General features: G+C 44.4%; 1 protein-coding gene across 2 annotated transcripts in view; it reads left to right on the forward strand.

Moving 5' to 3' along the window:
- Myo10 (myosin X) overlaps nt 1–19,191 on the forward strand; it is a 196,551-nt gene that overhangs the window by 63,594 nt on the left and 113,766 nt on the right. For both annotated transcript variants that reach the window (XM_042695215.1, XM_042695216.1), the window contains exons 3-4: nt 4,358–4,516; nt 18,976–19,163. In XM_042695215.1, the coding sequence (XP_042551149.1) occupies nt 4,358–4,516; nt 18,976–19,163 (347 nt within the window). The remainder of the gene's footprint in view (nt 1–4,357; nt 4,517–18,975; nt 19,164–19,191) is intronic.

A 19,191-nucleotide genomic window follows, 5' to 3' on the forward strand; every position in this document is an offset into this window, starting at 1 on the left:
AGGAAAACTGACATTAAAACTGGTAAAGAAAAAAATACATATATAACTTATTAAATGTAATAAAAATAAAGCGTGTGTGTGTGTGTGTGTGTGTGTGTGTGTGTACGTGACGTGTACGTGTACACATGTATGGGTTTATGCCACAGGATGCTAAGGGCAAAAAACTGAATTTGGAGATAGCCTCAGGGTGCTGGCTATAGATGATTTGAGTGCCCAGTAAGCTCTAGTCAGGGGGAACAGGGAGGAGAGGGAGATAGGGTTCAAGATAGGTTGGCTCTCCCATCTTTAGGCTTAGGAAGTAGAGTGATAACCAGCAAGGCAGAAAGGTTTTTGGTTGCCTGGTGCGAAGAGTTCTGGGTTTTGGTTTTGATGATGGCAGAAGCATCAGGTAGAACTTCAGCTGTGGACAGAAGTTCCTTACCAGAGCTCAGGTCAATGCCAATAGCCCCTGTAGGGCTCTAGGCCTGCCACCAAAGAGAGAGTCCCAAATGGGACACCAGGATTAGAAGAAGGCCGGGCACCCTAGCAGGGAGGTAAGGCACTCCAAAGTGAGGATTCCATTGCAGTGTTCCAGGAGCCTTGGGCTGGGGCTGGGGTTCCTGGGCTGCTTTTTGGCCTCTCCTCTGAGTGAGAACTTCCTGTGAAGTTATGTGAAGGCCCCTACCTTTCCCTGGCTTCATTCTTGACTAGTGGTGGAGCTTATTGTGGGGTTGAAATTATTCTGCATGGTCTGTTTGCTTGTTTGCTTGCTTTTTAGTGCCTATATCATGGCGTAGCCCAAAGCTTGGGTGCTATCCCCTTACCTTTTTCACTTGGGGATAGCACTCTACTACTTGAGCCACACCTCCCCTTCCTGCTCTTTGATGGTTAATTGGGGATAAGCGTTTCATAGATTATTTTTCTGCTCTTGCTGGCTCTGAACTTCAGCCCTCAGATTTCAGCCTCCTGAGTAGCTAGGATTATAGGCATGAACCACTAGTTGCCTGTCTTCTGTGCTTATTTTTTTTAAAAAATCACTTAAATCCATTGTCGTTATCTAAATCCATTCTTGAGAGTACCTTTTGTTTTTTCTAGAAATGTATAAAAGCTTTAGAAAATTGGCAAAGTGTTATAGGAAAGGTTATAAAAAAAATTTTTAAAAAAACCAAGATTGAAAATATCTACAGACTTGGGAGCCATTATGGAGTTCTGCTGTGTTTTCTTCCAGTTGAAATGTGCTTGGGCCTTTTCCTTGAAAACTTGTTTTTCTGGATGGGGCACTTACCCTCCTGCCACAGTCCCTGGCTCAGCCCAGCCCTTGTGGTGTCCCACCGCCCAGGGGTGTGTGAGTCTCAGGAACGGCTGTGGAGAGACCTGGGCTCTTCCCCTGAGAGACAAGTGGCTCCCTGCACTTGCCTGGAACACTTCTTGGGCTGGGTTTGGGCCAACTTGGGTGGCTCGTGTGGCAGAAATGCCACTGCTCAAGTTTTAATTTTTCTCTAGAGATATAAAGCATGCCACTTGTCAAGGAAAACTCACAGATTGGTATTTTTGCCATTCTTCGTGTGTTATTTTCTTGCAATAACATACCATTTGTGGCATGTTGGCAGCTGGTTGATATTTAAAAATAGAATTTCTATCAAAAAGTTCTGCAGATGTGATTCTACACGTCCATGCAGGTATGTATGTATGAAAACTGTATGATTTTCAGGTTGCTTATGTTCTTACCTTAAAATACTTCAATGGTTGTAGTACAAGTTGCAAAAATAAATAAACAGCTACGAACAGGCCAGGAGCCCATGGCTCATGCTTATAATCCTAGCCACTAAGGAGACTGAGATCTTAGGATCTTGGTTCAAAGCCAGTCCAGGTAGAAAAGTCAATGAGGCCCTTACCTCCAATTAACCAGTCAAAAGCTGGAAGTGGAGGTATATCTCAAGTAGTAGAGTGCTAGCCTTGAGTGAAAAAGTCAAGTGAGAGTACAAGGACCTCAGTTCAAATCCCAGTACTAGGGGGGAAAAGCCCTACCAAATAGTAAGAACTGACAGCATAGCTCAATGGTAAACACACAAAACACTGCTGTCAAGTAAGTCCTAAATACAGAGAACTCCTAATCGAATGATTTTACTGTGTTTGTAAATGTGGTCAGACTTTGGTGAACTGATGGAGCTTACCTTGCTGTGGTTTATCCTATATCAAATCACCTATGACCGAAACCTCTGAGTAGGTCTTTGGAAATACATGATGAACTCAGTAGTGTCACCTCATGTGCTTGCTGTGACCTGTCTGCATCTCTTCTTCCTGTTCTTAGAATTTTAAGGAATATAGGTTATTAAAGAAATGAATTCTAAATAAACCAAATTTAAATAACAAATGTTTTAGTTGAGACGAAATATTGTTCAAGGATGTTTCTAGACATTGATGCCATGATCTATTTCAAGCTATGAATAGGTATATGAAATATTTGTGTTAAGAATATGAATTTAGGTAATACTTAAATTATATAATACATTGAAGATTACTGTGAATGACTGATATCACTGTCTGGTTCAATGTGAAAAATTATGTAAGGAAACCAAATGATGTTCTGAAAACTTAGCTAGTTTCTTAACCTGTATTATTGTGAACATATGCAGCAATATGAACTACAAATAACTTATGTGATTTCCAATGGATAGTTAATTCTTAGACTGTCAAATGCTTCCTTTAGAAATATCTAATTTGGGCACCAGTGGCTCACATCTGTAATCCCAGCTACTCAGGAGCTAAGATCTGAGGATCCCAGTTCCAAGCCAGCCCAGGCAGGAAAGGCTATGAAACTCTTATCTCCAATAAACCACCAGAAAACCAGAAGTGGCCCTGTGGCTCAAGTAGAGCCACAGTAGCCTTAAGCTGAAGAGCTCAGGGACAGCAACCAGGCCCAGAGTTCAAGCCCCACAACCAACGGGAAGAAAGAAAGAAAGAAAGAAAGGAAGAAAGAAAGAAAGAAAGAAAGAAAGAAAGAAAGAAAGAAAGAAAGAAAGAAAGAAAGAAAGAGAGAAAGAAAGAAGGAAAGAAAGGAAGGAAGGAGAAAGGAAGGAAAGAAAGAAAGATCTAAGTAATATAAAGAGAATGAATGGTAGTTTATACCTGTAATCCTTGCTGTTCTGGAGGAGATTGGAAGGATTATACTTCTAGACTAGCCCAGGCAAAATGTTCATTAAGAATATTCTGGGTGCAGTAGTGCACACCGTCATCCTAGCTACCATTGAAAGCATAAATAGGAGTAATTCTGTCCAGGTTGGCCTTGATAAAAAGCAAGACCCTATAAAAGCAACAACAATAAAAAAATCATAAAAAGGACCAAAAGTGGGGCTGGGAATGTGGCTTAGTGCTTGCCTAGCATGCATGAAGTCCTGGGTTCAATTCCTCAGTACCACATAATCAAAAAGCCTGAAGTGGTATTGTGGTTCAAGTGGTGGTAGAGTGCTAGCCTTGAGCAAAAGAAGCTCAGGGATAGTGCCCAGGCCCTGAGTTCAAGCCCCAGGACTGACAAAAAAAAAAAAGGACCAAAAGTGAATCAAGTGGTAGAGTGCCTGCCTAGTATGATGCTCTGATTTCAAATCCAGTACTGAAAAAAGAAAGAAAAGAAAAGGAAGAAAGAAATTTATGGAGTTCTTTTCTGTGTTGTTTTTTTTTTTTTGTTTTTTTTTTGTTTTTTTTTTAAATTTAATTTAATTTTATTTGTGAACATACTGTACAGAGGAGTTACAGTTACATGGGCAGGATAATGCGTACATTTCTTACCAAGCATTGCAGCCTCCTCCTTTGTTTATCCTTCACATCCCTTCCCAGCCTCCCCCCTCCCCCCCTAATCCCAATCCTTCTCCCCCCCCCCTTCTGTGTTGTTTTTTTTTTTTTGCTTTTGTTGTTTTGTTACTGGTTTTTTTGTGTCCACCTTAGGGCCTGAGTGGTATCTCTGCGTTTTTTTGCTTGAGTCTTATTAGTGGTCTATCCCTTGAGCTACAATTCCCACTTTCGGCTTTTAGCTGCTCAATTGAGGTAAGAGTCTCAAGGACTTTTCTGCCCAGGCTGGCTTCAAACCATGATGTTAGATCTCAGCCTCTTGAGTAGCTAGGATTTCTGGCAGGAGCTACCAGCATCCTGCTTGTTGTTTACCCTTTTTGAGATGGACTCGCTTACTACATAGCTCAGGCTACAAGCTCAGTCCTGCTTCAGCCTCCCAAGTGCTTGGATTACAGGCGTATTCCACCATGCTTGGTTAGTGTATATATTTTTTTAATTGGAGTTCTTTGTGCTATAGTTGTACTTGTTTGGGAGACACCTGTCAAAACCATGTACCGCTGATTAACCAACTGAATTCCTTTCCCTCCCTCAGGTGTTCACCTACAAACAGAGCACGATTACTCACCAGAAGGTGACCTCTATGCACCCCATAAATGAGGAGGGCGTGGATGACATGGCTTCCCTGACAGAGCTCCATGGAGGGTCCATCATGTACAACTTATTCCAGCGATACAAGAGGAATCAAATATACGTAAGTTCCACCAGGAGTTCGTTTGAGACACAATTCTTGGGCCTGGTTCAGCGTTGGGGTCTCTCGCAGTGTGCTGGAGGCCTGGCATCTGGCCACAGCATGGGAAAAAGGGGCAGGGAGGGCTCACATTGGAGCAAATGTTTACTTTTCATTCTCAGAGAGTATTTCCTGTCTTTTGAGCACCTCTAAGTAAATCTAAGTAATCTAAATTAAACTGTATTTTCAAGGGTTTTCCAAATTAGATTGGATTCAGGAAGCTGCCTCCTTGTGTTTACTGCCCAGATTTTATTAGAGGGATTTCTTTTCTGTTGAATGGGGTCCTGGGAAGGGAGTGATTTGCCCTCTTGCTTCTTGTGGGCACAGGCCCTCGTGGGTAAGTGTAGTGTTACACACTACATGTGAGCTTTGAATCCCACAGTCAGTGGCTGGGGGCAAGTATATTGTAGGCACTGGTGGTGTTTGACCTGAAGCTGCTTTCTTTTTCCTTTTTTTTTTTGTGGATTTTTGCTGTTTTTGTTTTTGTTTCTGTGTTGTTGTGTTTGCTCTGGGGTCCATCCTGGGAGATACTTTGCACTGAAGGGAATTCATCTTTCTATGTGATAGGATTCCTACTTGCTGTCTTGAATGGAGATATGTACACAAAATGCATTCATTCACATTTCCCTCTTCGTGTTCCTGACACATAACTATACCTATATGACAAAGTAGAGATATTTAAGAATCATTTCCAGAGCAATTAACGTATATATGCATATATAATGTATATATAATTATATATGCATATATACACATACATCTACACATATATGCACATGCATGTGCATGCGGTCATACATGTATAAATGTATGTGTGTGCATACATACAACATACACGTTGTCAGTTCAAAGTCATAGTTTCTTAAAACAAATGAGTGATGAATGGGAGGACCTACGCAGTAAACAAGAGCAGTGGTGTGACTGCGATCAAATCTGTAAATATTACAAATTCCTTTGTATGATTAATATATATTCGGATATATACTTTAAAAATCCTTGATGATTTAGTAATTTGGGGGGCCTTAGGAGTTACAGTTACCATTGCTAATTGTGTTTGGCATTCTGGTTTGTAATAACAATGGCGCTGGAAATGGTGGGCAGGTGTTCACTGTAGCACAAGCATACTTGGTGTTCTGGTCTCTCCCCTGTGGCTAAGCAGGGTGTGAAGGAGGAGGCACTGGATACTTGTGGATTTAATGCTGTATTCATCGGCTTTCGGAAAAAATCGGCAAATAATTGCCCTTAATTACTTTGTGAAAGTGTCATTTTGCAACATTGACTCGATGCCTGCCAAATGTCTCCTGTGTTGAGCAAGCCAGTGGTCTGGTCCTCCTCTGATGGAGGAATTTTGCTCTCCCCAAGCCTTTACATTATAATGGTTTCCATATGGTGCTTAGAAAGGTAATGTTCACATGTGTTTATGGAGCAGTGGCTGTCTGGTCTCTATGTTACATTTGCCAGCAGGATTTATTTATTCCTTTGTTCCCAGGTCAGAAGGCTCCTTAGAGGTGACCAGTGAGTGACCTTACCCATAGGTGACAAGTCACCACGCTGCCACTGCTCTGCTTGTGCTCATGACCGAATGCGCCATGCAGGCATTTAGCTACAGCTTCCTTGAACCAAGGGTACTGCCAGGTTCCTCATGGTTGTGCAGTGAACATTTGTAAAACAAATGCTAGGCACCATTAGCTGTCACCTGTAGTCCTAGTTACTCAGAAGGCTGAGATCTGTGGACCAAAGTTCAAAGTCAGCCTAGGCAGAAAACTCTGTGAGACTCTATCTCCACAGACTCTATCTCTACAGATCCAGAATTGGATCTGTAGTTCAGGTGGTAAAATACGAGCTTTGAACAAAAAGCTAAGCAAGTCCACAGGGCCCTGAGTTCAAGCCCCCAGTACTAGCGCGAGCGTGCACGCGCACGCACGCACGCATGCACGCACACACGCCATCCATACTACAAATGGCCTCTTCTAGTATATGGCAAATGTAAACCTAGATTTTGACTTTTTTTTTTAATTGGGGTATGTCTTTTGCAGATAGCTCTCCTACTTTTTTTGTCTTTAAAGGAAAGATTAAAGTTCTTATTACACATTTTCAAAAGGCAAGCAAAAGAAAGTCAATTAGAAAAAGTATCCAAGGGATTTCAAAGGTAGAGCCTTTTCAAAAGTTTTTTTTTCTTTTTCTTTTTTTTCATGATAATGACATTAAACCTGATAGCTAAATTGCCCAATAAGGCCTTTGAATAAAAACTTGATCCTGTTTCCTGGAATGAAAGTCTTTTATACTCTTTTGAAGGGAAAATACAGTATTTTTGTGCATCCAATTTGCAGTTTGGTTCACTTAATTATGCCCTTAGTTTCCTTTCTTTTGAGGTGTGCCTAATTGTGTTATTACTTACAAAGCAGCCACCACAGATTTCTTATTAGCAGGAAAGCTGTCTGCAAAATCTGTAGTACCTGGTGGAACATTCAACTTGAAACAAAACTCCCACTGTCAGAAATGCTACCATTTTCCCATGGTGTGGCCCAACTCTGCAAAATGACAGTCTATGTTTTTTAAAGATTTTAGAAGAAGAAAAGAAAACTTCCTTAAGTCTTTCCAGAGGTGTTAATTTTTTGTTTGTTTGTGTCAGTACTGGGATTGAATACAGGACCTGGGCACTGCCCTTTAGATTTTTTTCGTTTTGCTCAAGGCTAGCACTAATTTTTGCTAGCTAATTAGTGATAAGAGTTTCTGGGATTTGTTTGTTCCGGCTGGCTTCCAACCTTGATCCTCAGATCTCAGCAATCCTGAGTAGTTAGGATTACAGGCATGAGCTACGGGTACCTGGCCAGATTAGTTTTATATTGCTGATTAGCATGCTGTCATAAACAAGCCAATGTGAACACATTTATTTCCCTATGGTGTGAAAGTCAGAAGCAGAAGGAGGCTTACCGTGATGAAATCAAGGTATTCTGGGGGCTGCATTCCTTCATATATTTTCCAGAGGAAACTCATTCCTGCTCTTTCCCATTCGCAGGACTGTCTTACAGCTGTAGAGACTCTTGAGGGCTGAGTCTCATGAGGGCTCTTCTGAGCTTCTAGAAGCTATTCCCATTCCCTGTTTCCCTGGTTTGTTGATTGAGTTTATCTTGTGCCTGTAAATCTTTCCTGTTTCTTTCCTTCTCTCTGTTGGTCTCAGTCTCGGTCTCGGTCTCAGTCTCTCTCTCTCTTTCTGTGTGTCTCTCTCTATGACTACAGCTAAGAATATTTGGGAGCTTTTAAGACTCAGAGTGAGATTAGACTCAACTGAGTGGCCTGTCCATCTCAGGACTTCCTTCAGCAGAGTCCCACTGCTTTGGGGCCTCCCTAGTCACACACACAGATCTAGGGATGAGTGTGGGTGTCTTTGGGGAAGAAGCCATTATTCTGCCTTGCGTTAGTGGGCAGGGACCCGCTCCCGCCACTGTCCCACCCCGGCTGCTGTGTGGCTGTCCCACTGTACAGTGGACTTCTACTCTAATCTGACAGGTCACGGTTGTTGGCAGTGGACTCACCGCCCGGTAGAGCAGTCTGCTGCCTTCTGCTGAGGACAAGGACCTTAGCTTTTCTTCCTAGGGACCAGTCCTCTTGTCTGAGGACTTCATCTGAACCTAGTACTGTGGTTTTTTTCTTCTAGCCTTTAACCTCCCCCAACTGCAATGACATGGGCGGCAATACAAAGATAAATGCTCTCAGACTAGACATATCACAACTGAGTCCTTCTCTGTTCTTCAGTTCCATGTAATGTAATTTTTTTTGAAAGGTCCATTTTAAAAAATGATGTCAAAGTTTGGACCTGACGTGACTGTTTTGAAATTAAATCAGTGGGAGCTCTAGAAACTTTCAGTTGTTAAATCTCTCTAGCCTCATTATTCACAGCATACCTACAAGTATTTATCTAGGAAGCCCCTGCCTTGGACGTGTGCATGTCCAGGGGGATTTGGAGGAGGTTTGCCCTATCATACCTGACCCCGTGACCCCGCTTCCACAGCTCTCAGCCACAGCCCTGCTCCCACCGCACCTCCCATCCATGCACTTCCTGCTGCCAGAGGGGATACTGCTCACCAGGGAGCTCCCAGAGTCTCACCCTTTGACTCTTCTCTCTTCACTGCCTGATGGAGCCTGGTAAGCTCCTAAAGCTAAAGACGTGTGAAGAGGGGCTAGTGTGTATTGGTGAGAGGAGATAGGAGATGGGAGAGAGAGATGATGTATAGTTGGATCAGAAAGCTGACCTTGCTGCAGAAAGCCCTCTGCGGGCCAGGTGGCAGTAATGACCTGAAGGGGTAAGCGTTGGTTAAAGAAAGCGCCGGTACAGCCCCATCCGGGAAGTCAGACGGAAGAGATTAGCTTCCTACCAAGGGTCTCACTCAACCCAGAGAAGGTTGCCGTGGGTCATGGAGTCAGGAGTTCGCTGGGGAATGTTGAGAAGTTAGATGCAGTGTTAGAAAGCCCTAGAGCATAGCTTCTCACTCAGAATGCTTCGGCCCATAAGGACACTTGGGAACCTCTGCATAGAGTTTTAGGTGTCAGAGGCAGGTCAAGGAGCGCTCCTGGTATTTGGGATAGAGATGATAGATGCTCTCACCACCCTGCTGGACACAGCACAGTCCCCTCCACCAGCAATTGGCCCGCCCCATTGTCAGCCAGGCTGAAGTTGATAAACCCTCCCTTCCATTATATAGCTGATCTGGAAAATTCAAGGCTGTTGAAAAAATGAGTTTCCCTGAGAAATTTTTAGAAGGGGAAACGTTGGTGGAGAAGCCATAGGGACACGATTTGGAAGGGTGAATTCAGTAATCGGTGGTGAAGACCTGAAGCTTAGAGAAAAAGGAAGTAGGGGAGGGAGGGGAAGAAGATGGCTTAGCTGTACTGCCCGTGCCAACCTGTCAACCATGATGGCCATAGAGTCATGGCGCTGACAGTCCTGGAGATCAGGGAGAACGGATGGCTTGTGGATGCCTGTCCCCCTGCGGTCTCCGGAGGCTAGATCATCTCACAGTGTGTGTCTAGTGCATAACCAGTGCTGATGGGAGCAGATGAAGTTTCCGTTATGTTGAAGGGAAACTCTGTGTCCAAGCGCGGAGACTGCCTGACCCTGTGGTGCAGCAGCTTTGTTTTCTGCCAGATGGAAGGGAAGCACATCCTCTCCGTTATAGGGTTTGTCAAGTCCTGCGTCTACTGCTTGGAGGAGACACCTCGCCCCGCCTTGAAGGAATTGTTCAAAACCACATCATGGCCAGCCGCAGGGGACAGCAGGAGCTGGCCTGCAATTATGGCCTCCAGCAAGGTAGCTGGAGGAAGCCATCTTGGGCTCCACCCAGCCCTGAAGTTAGTTTGTTGGTTTTGCTGAACAAATAGCACCAAGATCAGAATCAAAGGAGCCCATTTTAAGAAGTGAGGCTGTGTCTAAAGATACTTGCTCTGTAAGCCCAGGACTCACTCCATAGCTAATGTATTTTTAGGTCTTTCAAAAATACCCTGTTTGGGTGATGTGGCATTCCAGCCTGAATCTGTAAATGTGTTTGATGTTGCTCCTTGGAAGCTTGATTCTGCAAAGCATGACGTTTTCTGAGCCGGCACCAGTCAGATGAAAAGCGGCTGATTGCAGCAGGCAGGTGAGCGGAGTCCCAGCGTGCCGTGGAGGTTTCTCTCGCTTGGGGACCGTGCAAATCAAAGTCTGTTTCATTTCCTTGAGTTGAGTCTTTCCCAAGTAGACTTTCTTGGTTAGTTGCCATCCCTCTGCAGAGCGGGTGTCAAGTAACAGCGAGCCTCTCACAAAGGCGGGGTGGCCAGGGTTGGCACAGCCTTGCGTGTCACATGTACCAGCTGAGCGCAGTGTGGTTTGTTCAAGGGTTGTTTTTATCCCCCCTACATGAAATCAAGACTCAATGTTGCCAGAAGATAATTGTAACCATCTGTCTAACTATATATATATATATATATGCATATATATGTATATATATGCATATATATATATATAAATAAACTTTACTGAACCTATGATCTTGTGTGGCTACGTCCACATCAGCATATAATACTGTCAATTAAAAGTTGGGGTTTTTTGTGTTTTTTTTTGGCAGGGGGGCTTTTTATTTTCCTGACTCACCTTTGGTTCAGATTCTTTTCAACAAGGAGAGAGTTTGTTTGAGTCAGAAACTCAAATGCAAAAAGAAATGCTAAGAACATCTAAATTTAAGAGCCGGGTTTCAGGAGTTAACTCTGGTGGTCTTCTCTTGAGCACACTCAAATTCTTAACATTTTTAAAAAATTGTTTAAAATGGTTTCTCCTTGTATAATTGGACCAAGGCAAATCATGTTATATAGAAGGTAGGGAATCTATAGCAGTCTGGAATGGAAGGAAACATGGATTCATTTAGTGGATTGGTTGTCACATTGTGTCTACATTGACTTAGCCCTCTGGGTACTGGGTTCGGTACTGCACCCCAAGGATGCAGCATTCTCTTGTTTATAGTAATTGTTGACAGGCTGCATAAAGGGAGAATACTCGATTGATTGGTGAGGACGGACTCCAGCCAACAACTTAGGGTAAAGGTGAATGTAATAAAAAAAAAAAGATGTGCATATATATTTATATATATTTGGAACACAAAAGACAAAGAATGAGCATCTGAATAAAGAGACAGAATCAGAAAATGATTCTCGATGCTGGTACAAGTCTGGAGCATTCAGGAGCACTTGACCAAGAAAAATGCTGGCTCTCCTGAGAGAGGATCAGCATGTTTCAAGCACAGAATAGCATGTTGCATTTCTCCTTATAGCACATTCAGGATGCTGGTTACCAATGTGGGCCAAGAGTGGATGGAGACAGGCCCTGGGTGTCAGTTAATTACACTTGAACTGACTTAGGAAAACTACAGTGATCAACTTGAAACATGAGTTTGGGGCATCTCCTTCTGGACACAGAGTGTTGGATGAATGCAGCAGCAATCAGGTCCAAAAGAGAAGTGACCAGTAAACCAAATGGAAAATGATAAGGTCTCTATCAAGGGAGGTTGGATCAAAGAAGTGAGATCTAGGTGTTTAACTGCAGTTGGTAAGCAAGTAGGTTGAAGTCATAAGGATTACTGGATTGATTACCCATTTGGTTAGACGCCACGCCATTTGTTGAGCTGTGACTGCATGGTAGACCTGATGGATAGGCTAGCATTGTCAGTGTTGAGTTACAACATCTAAGGATTGACTGGGTGAATAGTAGTGTGAAGTTGCATGCATAATAAAGACTTAAAATTGCCATATTGAACTGAGATGAAAAAAAGAGGAAGGAATGGTGGATGAGAAATAAATCTGGATAATGATGCCTACTTCTTAATAAACTCTCCCTTTAGAAAAGGCAGTTGTGATGCTGAATTTAATAATCAGTTTCCCCTAGTGCATTTCAGCCCCTTTGATCAACCTCCAGCTTTGCAGGACCATAAAATTAAAAAAACAATTGGGGTTTTATTTTATTTTATTATTATTAATAATAATAATCATAAATACCTCTGATTTTGATAGCACTTTCAAATGGCAATTGTGTGTAATAATAGGATCTATTGCTATTACTGATCAGAAATATTGATCAGTGGGCTTCCCACTGTACCAGGAAAGGTAGCATCAGGCCAGGGATTTCAGGTCTTTGGACTTGTCCAAGCCATGCCATCCAGACTAGCTGTTCCTGGGTTGGAATTCTGAAATCTCACATGTAAAATGGATCCTTCAATTTTTCCAACTGATCATTGAAGCCATTGGGTCAGTGCAAATTTTGTTACTTACACTTGATTTTTGAAAAATAAATTACTATATATTACTATATATATGGCAGTGGCTCACATCTATATCTCTCAGACTGAGAATGGAAGGAATCACAATTTGAAGCCAGCCCAGGCAGAAAACTCTGCAAGACTCCATCACAGCAGAAGAAACTGGGATGATCGCATGCACCTGACATCCAAGTTAGGAAGGCTGAAGTAGGAGGATCATATTCCAGGCAGACACCCAAGCAGGAAGTGAGATCCTGTCAAAAATAAGACTGGCTAAAAAGCGGGGAGGGTGTTACTCACAGTAGAGACTTGCCTAGTAAGTAGGAGGCCCTGAGTTCAAACCCCAATGCTTTCAACAGCAAAATTACCATATATATTTAAGATATGCAATATGGTGTTTTGATATACATATGCAAGTTATAGAAAACTATACCTGCCTTATTGGTAGGAGGCTACAAATGAACTATTATACTCCTGTGCTTGTATGTGTATATGTCGGTACTAGGGTTTAAACTTAGGGATTGGGTGTTGTCCCTTAGCTTTTTTTGCTCAAGGATAATACTCTGTCACTTGAGCCACAGCTCCACTTCTGGCTTTTTGGTGTTTTACTGGAAAGAAGAATCTCTTAGACTTTGCTGCTAGGGCTGTCTTTGAGCCTGATCCTCAGATCTCAGCCTCCTGATTAGCGGGGGTTACAGGTGTGAGCCACCAGCACCTGACTTCTATCTTTCTGGAAACTTGAATCAGTAGACTTGGAATTGCAGAAATGCAGCAAAATTTCTCCCAACAATTTTTAAGTAATACATGCCACAGCTGTTCCAAATTAATAAAATGGGCAAGGAAGTAGGGTGATTGGCGGGGGGGCGGGGAGTTGTATGGAACTTTTCTAAGTAGAAAAGTTTTTTTTAATATATTGCAAAATAGGATGTACTTTCTATTTCTGAATAAGCATTAAAAGCTATTTATTCTTGTGGAATTTGGAACCCACCATGAGGAAACTGGTACCTGGCCCAGTCCCAGGGTGGGAAGTTGCCTGTGTCCACAGTCCTTGGCTGTAGGAAGTCCTTGTAGCCATCTGGGGAGCACTAATGAAACCCGACTTGATTGGAGCATGCAACAAATGCTGTTGTGGAGCTCTGAAGATTTCTTATGACGCTTTGTCTTGCTTTCACTTGACACCAGGCTGTTCTTTCTCCACATGCCATTTTCACTTGTGTTACATGTGCTGCAAACATTCTGTTAGTTCTTTGGCTCCTCCTAAGCTTTATGACAAACACTATGCATGACAAAAGGAAGAGTGAGCTCTGGTGTATTTAAGATCGAGGAGGATGGCTCTGAGATGTCTTTGACCATCACCTCTGAGAGTTCGAATACTACCATTGGCTCTTTTTGACGAGACAGTTGTGAAGTGTTACCATGCTTACGTTTTGGGTGCACTGCTATGTTAGCAGATTGTGAAGTGCCTCTGGCACACTCGTGGACATGGACAGTAGAAAGCCTGTGGTAAAGATCTTCCCGTGGACTGAAGCTCACCAGCCTTTGGTAGCCTGTAATGAGACCACGGTTATGCATGGCTTCATAGTGGGAAAATACTCAGAAATGCATTGTTTGGCATTTTTGTCCTCATAAGGATGGCAGAATATATGCATATAAACTAAGAGGGCTGTGACGTCCCTAGGAAATAGTCATGTCTGTTTGTATGTATGCATACATGTACACGTGTACGCGTGCACACGTGCATGCCAGCACTGGGACTTGAACTCAGAGCCTGGTCACTGTTGCTTTGCTTTTTCACTCAAGATTGGTGTTCCACCTTGAGACACACCTCCACTTTCAGCTTTTTGGTGGCTAATTGCATGGACTTGCCGCCTCCGCTGGCTTGGAAATGTGATCCCTAAATCTCCGTGTTCTGAGAAGCTAGGATTTCTGGCATGAGCCACCAGCGCCTGGCTGGCAAATACAGTCTTATGGGAACACCACTGTCTATGCAGCCCATCCGTGACCAAAACAGTACTCATGATGCACAATTGTGTTGCATGAAGACTTCTGCTCTTACCATTTGTTTGAAGGTTGGGTTAATGGAGCTAGACTGTATGGGAATTGTGGGGAAAAGGTAACAGAGTCAGAAAAAGGTGAGTCCTGAATGAAGCCTGGATGGAGTGAGAAGGGATGGATTCTAGACCCAAAGGTACAGTGTACCAGACATGGAGACGGACCTGAGCAGAGGTCTGTGTGTTGGTAGATGGCGGTCCCTCTTCATCCATGGTGTGGCATCTGTTGGAAACTGGTTCCCGCTCGCCAGCCGTGGCTCTCAGGGTCTCTTTGGGTTTTTTGTCTATCCCAAGAGTCTGGAACATGACATCCTGCATGGCAGGGTGGTGCCCCCAGTCACTGAGAGCTGTGCTATGCAAGCAGGCCGTTTGGCCATAGGGTCATGAAATGTTAGCTGATGTTGTTTGGGCAGCCTACACACTTAGTTCTATCATGTAGAATCCTCTGACACTAAAGAAATTTCTGGATACAATGACCTAATGTCAATGACAAGGTGAAATGGTAAAAACAGGAGCATTCCTGTAGAAGCTTTGTTGAACCTCAGTGCTGAAGAGAGGTACTGGAAGGGTGGCCTGCCTTCCTTTGTTCCCTCCCCTCCCCTGCCCTCCCTTCCTGGTCCCTTCTCTCCCCTCCCCTCTTCTTCCCAGAGTCCTGCTAGGATATAGCCACATACCTTGGAGTATTTGGTCTTAGTCAGGTACAGCTGTTTATTTTACACTTAAGGACCATTCCATCCACAGGACAAGTGTTAGGAGGGGGAAATTAAACTCAAGTCTGAGTTACAGCTATAAAAACAGATCATGTGTATGAAGGACTGCCACAGAGTCCAGGGAAAGCAGCCTTGAAGGCGCTCCTAGTCTTATTTATAACTTATCTTACAAAGGGGAAAGGAGCCAGGCGCTGGTGGCTCACGTCTGTAATCCTAGCTACTCAGGAGGCTGAGATCTCAGGATCCCAGTTCAAAGCAGCGGAGGCAGGAAAGTCCGTGACGTTCATATTCCCATTAACCACCTTCCTTCCCTTTTTCTTTCTTTCTTCTCCTTTCCTGTGTGTGTGGTGGTGCTGGGGTTCAGCCCAGAGCTCCCCCCATGCCCGAGGAGGAATGCTGTACCACCTCTTCACAGCCTCAGACAGGCATTTTCATTATGAGTGGGACAAGGTTTCATATAAACTTTAAGCAGAAAACTAAAGAAGTCAGGCTTTCTACTAAGCAGATACACAATTTACATTTTCCTTACCTTTTTTTCTTTTTTTAGTGAAGAGATTTCAGATGAATGAATTTGGGTTCAAATTAAACCAGGCTTTTTGACATCTCTGTTAGTACACAGGCGCTCAGCTGCAGAATGCATTATTATCCATGATATATAGAGTACTTATTAATCATTTGACCTCTAGTAAGATTATTTCATCCCTGAAAATCTAAAAGTCTTTTTCCCCTCCCCTGCCCAGCACCAAGTGCTGTCATATTTCTAGAACATTTTTCTTGAAGCATATCATTGAGTAGCATTAAAGTACATAGCCAGTGTTGGGCGGTAATCCCAGGATCTTTCATCTTGCAAAACCAAACCTCTGTATGCCCCATCCCCCTGCTCCTGCCGGTTTGCTTTCTTGGTCTGTCTTTGTTTGGAGAATTAAATAACCATCTAAACTGTCAGTTTCAGTTGTTTTTTCACAGTGTTTTTTTAAAGACTCAGATGTCAGGGGCTGGGCAGAGTGGCTTGTGCTTAGGAAGATGGTGGTTTGAAGTCAGCTCAGGCAGAATGTTTGTTAGTGAGACTCTCATCTCAACCAATAAGCAATAAACTGGATAGGTAGCGCACACCTGTTGTCCCAGTTATACAACAAACACAAATAGCAAGCCAGCCAATAAAACACAAGACCTCCCTATTTGAAAAATAACTAAAGCATGAAGTAGTGAGGGCGTGGCTCAAGTAGTGCAGTGCCTGCCTAGCAGGAGCAAGACCCTGAGTTCAAACCCTAGTACCACCCAAAAAGGGGGATGAGGGATGAATGTTGGTAGGTAGACCATAAAATGGGTAGGGCCCGCTAGTATTGTCTATGTGATGGAGAGTCACATGGGGATAGAGCCGGGTACCACTGAGTGCAGCTGTTTATTTTATACTTAATATCTCTTCATCTGCAAGGGCACATCTTGGAGGTAGGGTTGGGGGGGGGGGGCGGGGTTCGATGCAGGTCTTGAGTTCTAGCTATAAAAGCAGATCCTGGAGCAGGAAGGACTGCCACATGCTTCAGAGCAGGCAGCCTTGACGGTGTCCATTCTCTTTACTAATAACTTACCTGAGAAGATGTAATGGAACTTGGAGCCAGTGGCTCATGTCTACGGCCAAGCTCCTCATCAGCACCTTTGGCTGAGCCACAGCCTTTTCTCCTTCATGGTCATGGGAGCGGCTGGCTGGCTGGGCAGAGCTGAGGGGAGTGGCCAATCAGACGGCGGCGGAGGCTCCAGCCTCTGCCTTGCTCACTGTGAACGTCATTCTCCAGGCCCAGGGCCTGAGTAAGACCAAAGCTCCCCCAAGAAATTGTTCAAACACGATCCTGAAGGACACAAGGACCATGCTTCACCCTGCAGACATTTCCCATCAAATCAGGGAAATCAAGGCTTCCTTGCATACAGTGGTTGAGTCCACTCTTTAGCCCTATGTTGATCCAAGCCTTCATTTCTCCACGATGTGTGATGGTAAGGGACTGTGTTTGCTTCATGAGAACTCACTGAGCTTGATTGATACTTGAGCAAGGCATGGTTGCCCTCCTATGCGTCTTAGTATGGTTCTTGGAAATGTATACAAGCCCTAGAGAGAGCAGAGCCATTTGGGTTACTGACTGTGACCAAATGATCTTCCTGCTATTAAACTAACTTTGGTGGTTTTGTCTTTCACCCCCATATTATGGTCCCCATTGAAGCACATCATTCCCCCCCCACACCCTCTCTGTTGCTTAGCAACCACTACTTTCTTTCTCTGTGGATTTACTTACTCTGGATCCATGTCTGGCTTCTAAAATTTAGAATGTTTTCGGGCCTGATCTACATAGTAGAGCATATCGAATTGTATTGGTTCTTCATTCCTTTTTTCTGGCTGAATAATATTCTGTTGTGTAGATATTCCACATTTTGTTTATCCATTGATTTGATGAGGGGCATTTGTTTTTTGTTTTGTTTTTCTGGTGTGAATAATGCTGCGGTGAACATGATATACAAGTATTTGAGTGTGTTTTTATCTTGAGCACTTTTGTATCTGTGAGCACGATTGCTGTGATAATAGCATTTTTGTTTTTAATCATTTTGAATTCAAATTATTTCCAAAATGTAGACTTTATTACATTTGAAGAGTTGTGTGGAACATAAGATACTTTGCTCAATATTCCTGGCAGTTAGTATGAATATAAATGACTACAAATTGTTGTAATATGGTACAGATGTTCTCAGGATGTTAGGACTTTGTGTCTTGCTTGTTTTTTGTTGTTGTTTGCTTTTGGTTTTTCTCAGTAGGACTGTTACACTTTCATAAACATGGTTAGAGGAGGCTCTGAAATTCGGTTGCCTGGGTTCAAATCTCACCTCTACCATTTCTTGGTGCTGCTCTTGTTTTCAAAATTTCTTCCTTATGCTTCACTTTCCTCCTTTGACCAAATATATATAGTACTAGTGCAAGCCTCTCAGGTTGTTGTATGCCTAAGAATAGCATAATTTAAGACAAAGCCTCTGCTATCCTGACTTTGGAGGGAAAGGCCTGGGGAACTCAGAGTTAAGAAGGTAGCCTGGCCTAAAAGAGAGACTCCAGCTTAGTCGGTGGCTCTGTGTGATGGGGCGTGCCTCGCCTCAGGGTGCTGTGCCTCACACACGTCATCTCAGCCATGAGGGGAAACACGAGTAGAAAGATGGAGAAGCCTTGACCAGCCTGGACATAGGCCTGACCCTACCTTGGAAATAACCAATGTGAAAAGGGGATGGAGACTTGACTGGATGGGGTTCAGTTCCCGGTTCTCACACACACACACACACACACACACGCACACGCACAGAAAGAGGGTGGGGAGGGAGAGAGAGAGAGAGAGATAGCTATCAAAAGGGCCCCTAATTCATCGGTGTCCTTGTAAGAGGACATTTGGGCACAGGAAGCCAGAGACAGACCAAATAAATGCTCTGTCTGTGTGTCTGTCTGTCTGTGTGTCTGTCTGTCTGTCTCTCTCTCTCTCTCTCTCTCTCTCTCTGCGCCAGTATTGGGGCTGGAACTCAGGGCCTGGGCACAGCTGTCCTGTAGCATTTTCATTCCATGCTAGCGCTCCACCACTTGGGCCACAGCTCCGCCTTGCATTTTGGTTGTTAATGGGAAGTAGGCGTCTCGGGGACTTCCCTGCCGGGGCTGGCTTTGAACCTCGATCCTCAGACCTCCCGCAGCTGGGCTCGCCGCGGGGTGCCCTGCTCCCCGAGCCGCCCTCCCATCCCGGGCGCGCGGGGCCCTGCGCGGTGGCGCCGTCCGCGGGGGCGCGCGGCCCGGGGCGGGGGGTGCACGCGCCCACGCCGGGCCCCGCGGTAACGCAGCCTGCCCCTGTGCCTTGCCCGCCCCGCAGACCTACATCGGCTCCATCATCGCCTCGGTGAACCCCTACCGGCCCATCGCCGGCCTGTACGAGCGCGCCACCATGGAGCGCTACAGCCGGCGCCACCTGGGCGAGCTGCCGCCGCACATCTTCGCCATCGCCAACGAGTGCTACCGCTGCCTGTGGAGGCGCCACGACAACCAGTGCGTGCTCATCAGGTAAACCGAGGCACCCAGGGCCGGGCCG

The sequence above is a fragment of the Dipodomys spectabilis genome, unplaced genomic scaffold, assembly GCF_019054845.1.
Source record: "Dipodomys spectabilis isolate Male_0828 unplaced genomic scaffold, ASM1905484v1 ptg000179l, whole genome shotgun sequence".
In the NCBI taxonomy this organism is placed as follows: Eukaryota; Metazoa; Chordata; class Mammalia; order Rodentia; family Heteromyidae; genus Dipodomys; species Dipodomys spectabilis.